This window comes from Toxotes jaculatrix, chromosome 21, assembly GCF_017976425.1.
Source record: "Toxotes jaculatrix isolate fToxJac2 chromosome 21, fToxJac2.pri, whole genome shotgun sequence".
In the NCBI taxonomy this organism is placed as follows: domain Eukaryota; kingdom Metazoa; phylum Chordata; class Actinopteri; family Toxotidae; genus Toxotes; species Toxotes jaculatrix.
Genome location: NC_054414.1, coordinates 10,194,407 through 10,203,872, shown reverse-complemented (window position 1 = coordinate 10,203,872; position 9,466 = coordinate 10,194,407). Strand labels below are relative to the sequence as shown.

Sequence of the window (9,466 nt, the reverse complement as noted above, 5' to 3'; positions counted from 1 at the left end):
TTCATCAATAGCTTTTTTTTTTTTTTAATTTCACCTACTCCACATTGTAAATCCCATATCACCTCATGCCACTATACCACAAGTCCTCAGAGCACTACTCCAGCTTCCCCCTTCGGTTCATTGACTTTTCACAACCCCCTATTGACCAATGTCACATTCCAAGACCTTCCAGTCCATGTTGTTTCCTGGTTTGTTAGTTAATTTTTATTATTTTTTTTGTTTTGTTTTGCACAGAGCTTCTAGAGAGAATAAGAGGAAGTGGTGATTTAAAAAAAAATCACAACATTATTGAAATTATGCCGGTGGGAGCCCTTGACTTTGGAGAAAAACACTTGACTGTTTAAACATTTATAGAATGGTATCAATAAGCTGGTTAATTATCAGTGGGAGTTAACGTACCATAATAAAAGACATTAACCTTTACACTGGGTAAAAGTATAATTATTACACAAAATAATATATATATGTAAAAAGTCTAGTTTATTTAAAATAACCATCTTTTGCCTTATTCATCCAGAGGACAAGTTGCTCAGACACTCGTGATACTGTGTTACATCACATCCAGCATATCACTGTTGTGAACACATAATTTTGCCCTGTACAGAATCTAAAACAAAAAAACAAGAAGCCATGGATAAATAAATAAATAAAGCATAATCCTTCGTCTATAAACAAGTGGCAAACAGTGACACCACAGTAAATCCCCAGCAGCTTCATCTCTACTCTGATTCCAGCTGATATCAGTATTGGTTTGTTATCATTTGGACGACAAGTAGAACATTTTGTTGACTTCACTAATGGAAACATCTTTCAGTCTGGGTATTCCCCCCTTGTTGTAGCCTTCTGTCCTCTGGCCTCGGGCGTACACATCTGTGACAGAGAGGAGACATTCAAGAGTGTTAGGTTCAGGCGGTTTAGGAGCTGCTTTGTCATCTAACCAGCAGGCCACTGTTAGCAGATGGAAACTTCCTCACCTGCGATGTTGTCCACAGAGTCAAGTGGTGCCGTGTTGTTCATGTTCACCCCGAACAGCAACAGCACAAAGATCATTAATGCGACCAGCAGGTAGATTGGCACCGCAAGGGCCCAGTATCTACACAAGACAAAATGTTTCAGCTAACGGATCATAAAACTTCTACTGTGGGTCATGTGTTTCCTAAGACTGGCACTCTTTTAACAATCAAGAGAAGGAACTTGTTACTGGATAACTAATATCTTATTAGGACAATTTCAACTTACTTTTGAGGCCAGTAAGTGAGCCCTATCGAATGAAGCCACTCCTCCGGTACGAAAGCCCACAGACAATACAGAACTGCAGAGAGAAGAAAGGAAAATAGATGACACTTTACTACAGATGAGAGAGTAGATGAGGTTTTTTAATGATAACGTATGATAATGTATATTGTGTCTAATATTTAATAGCCCATAATATGTCTGGGTCACAGCATAACCTAGGAAGTCAGACCTGATTCAAACTGTTTTGAGCCCAGTGGAATAATGGTCGTGTGCTTGTATGAACGTGAAAATGTATAATTTTAAAATTATTTTAATCAAGCATGTTTAAAAAAACAAAATTTGTGACTTACAGAAGCCAAACTGTGAGCCAAGGTAAAGAACAAACCCATAAATGGCCCTCTCAGGCAGAGGTGAGGGGGTGTTTTCCACCATGATCTGAAACTTACAACAACAAAAACAGACCTAAGAAAACAACATAAAGCGGCAGTTTGTTGGAATTACCTAACTATAAATACCTACAATATATATTACGGAAAATATTTTCCTGTCAATGCACGTAAACGCAGCTTAGGATGTTTACCAAATGTCCTGGAAATATACGGCACAACGTATTTCTCCAAAATGTAAATAAAGCTGAATGTGTCTAAACTAAAAAAAAAAGAGAAATTATAATCAGCGTGTCTACCAAAATCAACACTGTTCATTTACTTCAACATATTACTTCAACGAAACATCCATAGTATCGTCAGTCAACTAGCTTGCCTACATATTGTCCCATGTGACAATCGGTACGACGTGAAACAGTCACCACAAACGGTGCTCCGCATTTGGAATTAAAAAGCAAAACAAACAGAGAGAAGTTAGTTTTTAACGTATTATTATACCATTAAAATGTGATACATTTGATCTGAAAATTAAAACCCGTAATTGGTGAATTATTTAGCTTTTTTAAAAATAACTTATTTATGGCTCGTGGCTTCTTTTGCCGGACACATTTAGTTGTCGCACACTCCGGAAGTACACGGTTCAGCATGGCTTTGGGAGCACCTGAAGTTTACTACTGAGGAGTTTTATCAGCGTTTAATGAAGATATCCGACTAGTTCGTCTCCACTGGTGTGGCTACACGGTAAATTTACACCGGGGAAGCATTTCATTGTGAGCTATTACTGACCATTACTTTTTAAGCGATGCCTGGTAACGAAGTGACGGAGCTTTGATGGTCCAGCGTGGCTGTGCACGGTGAACACACTCCGCATGCTTCGACCAAAATAATACAAATATATTTCACCGTAAGTGACCATAATGTCGAAGGTGAAGGCAAAGAAAACAGACTCTCCAGCTAAAACACAGCAGCTCACCGCTAAAGAGAAAAACAACAATATGAAAAAGAAAAAGAAACACTGGTTTAAAAAGAGGTTTAAAGAGAAAAAGGTTCCATCAAACGACCAAGGAAACGCACAACCTCCAAAAGATGTCCAGAACTTCTCTGCCAACTGGAAGACATTACAAGAGGTAAGAGTTTGGTCTGTGACTGAGATGTATACATGTGATTCCTGAGTCTTCCATTTTGTCACTTTCCTGAAGATTAACAGCTCTGCAAATCTTCCACAGATATTAAAAGTCAGTCAGCCGGAGAAGAAACAGCCGGTGACACCAAGATATCAGAACGGTGCTCTGCAAAAAAAGGAGGCTAAAGAGAATTCTTCTAAAAATATTTCCAAGAACAATACCGGCCCCTCGAAGACAGACACTGGGCACAAATTGAAGCACAAAACTGTGTCTAACAGTGCTGTCCCAAAGGACTCTGAGGTCAACTTGAAGGGCCCAGCTGTCTCACAGTCAGGACAGTCTACTGCTCCAAAAAGGAAAAAGGACAGTGGGAAGTCAAACAGCGAGCAAGCAGCCAAGAAAAAGAAGTCTGTGGCTGAAGAGATGAAACCTACAGAGTAAATATACAGTACTAACTTCTTGTAATATTTAGGTCAAGAATAATTAAGGCTGCCAGCTTCATTCTGTTCTCTGCTCTTGTAGAGAGGACCTTTGGTTTGATGATGTGGACCCTGACGACATTGAGGCGACAGTGGGAGCAGAAGCAGCAGAGATCATGAGGAAGAAGCAGGGCATTCAGAAGAACAAGGACACAGAGAGCGCCCTGGTCAAGGAGAAAGCCTTTGAGGGGTGAGTGATGACAGTCTGTCAGTGTTGGTGCTTCACACATGTGCTGCAAAAAAAATGCTTGTGCAACAGTCATTTACTTGAAAAGGGGAAGGACAAGTTGACACCTACTACATCTTAGAAACATTACTACCTCATAGGAATCAGACTGCTTTCATTCATAATTATGTTGATCCAGGAGTGTCGGGAGTGTCTGTCTGTTTGTTGGCTTGTCCATGGGGAAAAAAGTTATCAAATCAAGGAGCGTTATCATACTGATGGGAAAAAAATCCTCTAAATCCAATAATGCCAAAAATCTTTCTATGTCCAAAGGTGTAGAGGTTGCGGACAAACACTGACTTTGTATTGCAAAAAAAAAAAAAAAAAATGAAAGGCTAATGTCTTTTTCATGATGTTTATACTTGCATTTGTTTGTCGTTGATTTCTGGCAACATAGCTTGTGAACACAAGTCCGGCCCTGCAGCTGTCTTGATTGATTGATTGTAAAACATATTTACAAGTCTGAAACACTTCAACATGATATGGAAAATGAAGATAGTGGCAGTGAAGATAAAATTATATAAAGACACGAGTATGACCCCGATCAATAGAACAAAAGCAGACAGAGCTTTTCTTCCCAGCTTGAGCTCATCAGGCTGATTGACGTAGTAGTGATGACTTTCCTCTCTGATCACATCGGTTGCCATTCGCCGACATTAGTCTCACCAGAGTTGTGGCCATTGATTGTGAGATGGTGGGAGTCGGTCCCGACGGAGAAGACAGCATCTTGGCGCGCGTGTCCCTCGTGAACCAGTTTGGGAAATGTATCTACGACAAATATGTAAAACCCACAGAGAAGGTGACAGACTACAGGACAGCCGTCAGCGGCATCCGACCGGCGGACATCAAAGATGGTGAGTCATGAAATAGATTGTGATGAGCAATAAGCAACTGTATGAGAAACTGAAAGAAGTTGTAATTAATTGCCTTTAACTAGTCTTCATACACTGTTATACTATAATTTCTCATCCATGTTTGCATCACTGCAGGAGAGGATGTACGGACTGTGCAGAGGGAGGTGGCTGAGATTCTGCAAGGCAGAATAGTGGTTGGACATGCCATACACAATGACCTGAAGGTAACCTGGATGTGATATCTGGTAGGAAACTGATTTCATAATTTACAAAATAACTGTAAGAATTTATCAACAAGTCTTAAACCTCTGTTTCAGATTTTACTCTTGGATCATCCAAAAAAGAAAATCCGCGATACTCAGAAGTACAAACCCTTCAAGAAGATTGTTAAGGTAAATCATTTGGCACAGAGACCAAGAAACTTTTTACCAAATTCATGAATGTGACAAATACCTGTAAATCCACACCCCTTCTTCTTTCAGAGTGGTCGACCCTCACTCAAAGTCCTCTGTAGAGAAATACTCAACGTGAAGGTCCAGCAGGGTGAACATTCATCTGTAAGTCACTGACACAATAAACAGAACTCTCACTTATAATTTGTCTTGGCATTAACAGAAACAGTCGATTTATCATTGCACAAATAAATAAAAGATAATTATGAAAAATACAAAACGCAACATCTTGGACTGATCTCCCCCTCTCCCTTCCACTGTTCTCCAGGTCCAAGACGCACAGGCTGCCATGAGGCTGTACACCATGGTGAAAAAACAATGGGAAGCAGAGGTCAAAGCCAGTCGCAAGAACAAAGACTCAGACAAGAAAAGTGGGAGAAAGCCCAAGTTGCCTAAGAACAGAGGCAAGAATCCCATGGGAGTGTGAATTCAAAACCAGTCTGTGAGACGACGGCTCATCTCTGGATCACAGCAGATCTCACTGAAGATGATCAGACGTCTAGCTTTCTTTTTTGAAGACACCACGAGCCGACTTTTGAAAGTAAGTGGAACACTTGTGATGGTGTGAAAATATGATACCGGGGGGGGGGGGTAATTTAGGTAAATTATCGAACAATCGATCACAACAGTCCGTCAAAGTGATGAAAAACAAACCAGTAAGAAAGTCACTGTAAATGAACATTTCCGTAAAAATGTTTTTTAAACCAGTGTCTTTGTCACCCTGAGCCCCGCTGTACCAAACATTTGAAAGACTTGATTGTTTTAGCTGATTTGCCAAGACTTTCACAAACCGGAGCATCTCAGGCTGTGACTCAAACAGGGATTTAAAAAACATCTGCCACTGCTCGGAGCCTCTATTTACTCTGAACCTTTCAGCCACTTCCTCCTCAGGTATTTCCAGACAACATTACCCAATATGTTATTCCCAGCATCTGGAAGCATGTTTTCAGATCCTGCACCTTCCAACGTCTTCGAAAGAATTCTTTTGAGAATTCAAAACGTGTCCACTACCACGCGATGCACCGCTGACGTGTTGTTCATTATGGTTCCAGTGTTCATATAAACTGTTTAGATCTTTGGTCTCTCATGACTTCTTGGTTTGTAATCATTTGATTCCTGGTTGCCTTAAATGTTGTTTGTTTGAAAACGTATGAATAAAACTTAAGAATTCTTTTTCTGTAGATATATTACATCTATTGTTAATAGATCTCCTTACCAGGGGTTCCATTTTCGTCGAGGGCAGATGTGAACATACGGACATATTGTTAATTTTCTTGTCATGTCTCAGACTTCTTCAGTTTGTCAACAGTCTATGAGCTTCATGGGCACATCCATGAAATCTGGCGCTCAAATTTTTGTGATCCTTTTTTTTTTTTTTGGAATTGTCTCTTGACCGCTAACGTGTACTGTATCGCCATCTTTCTGTTCACGCCGTAAGCCTTTGATTTAACATCACTAGTCATTCTCAGATTACTCCATTTGAAACCTGCACCCTTGGTCAGAAGATTCCAGGCTCTAAATTATAGGCTTAAATCACGGAGCCCGATCAGATTCTGGAGGCCTCAGTCGGATGAAAACTTTCTTTATCATTCTAAGAGGAACAGACCAGGGCGAGGGTCCTTGAAGTAGCCTTCAGTATTAGATGAAGGATGACCTGTCCTTCCTGATTGTTTTACAAAAGTATGTTTCTCGGTTGGCTTTGGTCTCAATAGCAAACCTGCACAGTTTGAATATAATTTAAATAACTTTATTCATAAAGTGTCTTAACAAAAGACTTACGGTATACAATCTCCTACTTGTTGTTCTTTTTTGGTTCATTCATGGTGAGAATGCTAGAGATTTAAACTCCACCTTTGCCAGCAGTATGTCAGTGTGATTTGCTGCCCAGTAGCTAGTGCACAGTGTGCCCTATATTGGTGAAATGAAGCCGACGCCCTTGGTCTGCAGCCTCCAGGCGCTAAATTAGGCTCTATACCGAGCGCGGTCAGATACTGTGAAGATGTCTAGCAGATGAAAAGCAGAACAGCAGACCACAGTGTAAATCTGAATTCAGGAACTGACTATCTACTGAAATATGAGATTTTATTTTCTGAATAACACTGGGTATTTCGGTACAGTGGTGTTACGGTTGTAGTGCAACAGATTAGCAGAGATAATTTCTCATGTGTTCAGAGTGAAACTGCTTAATGTGCCCCACTGTAAATGTTTTTGTTAGCCTACAAACATACTATAGGAGCACAGTGAGAAAAGCTACTGGTTTCCTGATCATTTAAAATATATATTTGTACTAAATATCAGCAGATTAGCTGGATTCTAAGGATGACTATGATGTTGCTGGGCTTCCTCTGCCTATAGTGAAGCCACTCAGGATCTGAACCTGGAGGAATAAGCCTGGCCAAATGAGGATCCTCCGTGCTTAGCAAGACCGAGGGGCTATAACACTGATAAATAATGAAAGATAATCAAAGCTATTTAAGGAAGGCGGCTTAGCTCAGTCTGAGTTTAAGAGGAGAAGAAGAAACAAGCTGTTGTAATTTGATATAAGAAATTAAAGTTTAGCACTGCTATGTTTTTGAATTTGTATGATTTCTTGGAAAAAAAACAGAGTTCTGTGCTGCACTGCTCAGATGAACTTCTCAGGAAATAATGGTAACTTTAATTAAGACTAGGCACGCACCAGGGTCATCCTGTCAGCCCAAATGTATTCATCATTGTCAGGTGCATAGAGAAGATTTCAGTTTGCAGAAATCACACATTAAAAGTTTGAACAGTTTGAACAAGGCCTGAGCGATGGATATACTGTGAATCCACATTCATGTTTTGTTGACATTTAAAGTTTCACACCAACATGGTGACCATGTCCAGGAAATCCAGATACAGTAAACAGATTGAAAAACATGATTTTATTGGAAAGACATTTGATTTCTGAGAAATTGTATATTGGCTGTATGTGAGTCTGGAAGAAAATCATTTACAGTAAGGCCTCGGGGGGAAAAAGATAATGAAGGTTTTAGTTACATTTTCACAATAATACAGTATTTATGTCTTTTAATTGTTAAATTGATCCGTCAATTAGATACTGCTTTATTGATTGATAGTTTCTGAAACAAAATGAAGCTGTAACACGGAGCTCTGGAGGACTGTGGAGTCTCTAGCTTTGCTGGAATTTTCCTCTGCTGTGCTGGAAATAACATGGTAATAAGACTGTATCCTCTCATTTACCAAATCTCATGATGGGACTGGAGGAATTACTGCTGTTGCTAACATGGCACTTGGGTCATAATTCAGTAAAATGTTGCTTACAGTCTTCCCGACTACTGCATATGGCTTCTGTCTCGAAAGCGATTAGAGTCAATATTGACATTTGTTGTGCGGTCTGTGGGTTTTCAGACACACGGCTATTAAACGGCACCTCTGCAAAGTTTGATTTGTGTGTCTTGTTTAGTTCACACACCAAATTCAGTTTTATATCCCTCTACAACCACCTTCCACTGAACATAAAATATGTTCTGAGCCCGGACATCACTCCGAGTTTCATCTCTGAAGTGACATTTTTCATTTCTGAACACGGGGAGCACCAAGTCGATGGACACTGTTTCTCAATTAGTGATGGACAACATCAATAAAGATTATTGAGCCACCAGTTTCTCATTGTCAATGTGTCTTTGCATCCTCAAGGCCAGCAATCCTTTCTGTTTACCTTATAGTGCCAACCCTATCTGTGCAAACATGGAGGATACAGTATAGTGGATTCACATTAAATACAGTGTGTATTATATGCTGCTGTGTATTGCTGTTTTACTATGTATATACAATGCTAAATGACCAGCCATGCAGTACTGGAAATAATAGTAAACCAACAAAGACTGAGGACATTGTCACAGAGCTGTTTTTTTTCTATGTCAGTGTTTGAGAATCTTCTCTTGACTACACAATGTCTCCTAAGGTCTGCTGCTCTCTACTTCCTTATGCATGAGTTGCACGATGCTGCCGCCAAGAGACTGGCTGTGGATGTGCCTGTGTTGACTAATGCTCACTCTTAGTACGAACAAACTTGAACATTCAGTATTTATGCAGGTTGATGAAGAAACAGTGTCAGCTACTTTCTGTGGATGACTTCCTGCTCATCTGTTCTGGTCTGGCAACGCTGAGCGTGGATTCTCTTTTAGTTGAAAGCAGAGCCGTTGGCTCTTCTGGGCCTTTAGGAGCAGTGATTGACAGTTTTCTTGTTACTGGACATGCTGAGTCTTAACTGAACGTGGAAATGATGTGTATTAATTTCATTCTTTGCCATAAAAATATTATGATTTAAGTGGGATATGTAGTTTTTACTAAATTAATTTGTAGCTTATAAGTTAGTAAGGTTTTATACTCTGTCGATTGTTCTACCATGTTGAAAAATGTAAACAACAGTGACTGATTGATTGATTGCCATGAAACTCTATATGGATGCTGGCAATCCCCAGAGAGTGAATGAATAAATGGCTATGGTAATCCCCTGACTTTCCCTCTAGTGCCACCAGCAGGTTGACTTTTTTGGTTTTGCCTTGAGAACTATTGAATGGACTGCCATAAAATTTTCCTCCAGACAGACTCTTAATATTCTATTACCCTTACTGTATGCTAAATGCTATAGATACTTTTGAAAATGTATGAAAACTCTTACAGACTTTGCTGAAAGGTTTCTGTCTGCCGTTTTAACAGCTTGA

The 9,466-nt window shown here is 39.8% G+C and overlaps 2 protein-coding genes across 4 annotated transcripts; one reads left to right on the top strand and one right to left on the bottom strand.

The window, feature by feature from the left end:
- Window positions 1-134: 134 nt before the first annotated feature.
- Window positions 135-1,999, bottom strand: LOC121201535 (phosphatidylinositol glycan anchor biosynthesis, class P). 3 transcript variants are annotated; one of them, XM_041067414.1, is made up of 5 exons: window positions 1,945-1,963; window positions 1,587-1,677; window positions 1,240-1,312; window positions 975-1,093; window positions 135-870 (listed from the first exon to the last, which is right to left on the bottom strand). In XM_041067414.1, exons 2-5 carry the CDS (start codon window positions 1,666-1,668, stop codon window positions 758-760), a joined length of 387 nt encoding a protein of 128 aa, XP_040923348.1. In that variant the 5' UTR covers window positions 1,669-1,677; window positions 1,945-1,963; the 3' UTR covers window positions 135-757. The 3 variants fall into 3 exon arrangements, with proteins under 3 accessions (XP_040923348.1, XP_040923347.1, XP_040923346.1); XM_041067413.1 differs by lacking the exon at window positions 1,945-1,963 and adding an exon at window positions 1,756-1,773; XM_041067412.1 differs by having other exon boundaries at window positions 136-870; window positions 1,587-1,678; window positions 1,817-1,999.
- A 255-nt stretch (window positions 2,000-2,254) lies between these two features.
- rexo4 (REX4 homolog, 3'-5' exonuclease) lies at window positions 2,255-9,168 on the top strand. Its single transcript, XM_041029259.1, has 8 exons — window positions 2,255-2,749; window positions 2,849-3,183; window positions 3,269-3,415; window positions 4,112-4,305; window positions 4,441-4,529; window positions 4,623-4,697; window positions 4,788-4,862; window positions 5,026-9,168. The coding sequence occupies exons 1-8, from the start codon at window positions 2,540-2,542 to the stop codon at window positions 5,182-5,184; spliced, it is 1,284 nt and encodes a 427-aa protein (XP_040885193.1). The 5' UTR covers window positions 2,255-2,539; the 3' UTR covers window positions 5,185-9,168.
- The last annotated feature ends 298 nt before the right edge of the window (window positions 9,169-9,466 follow it).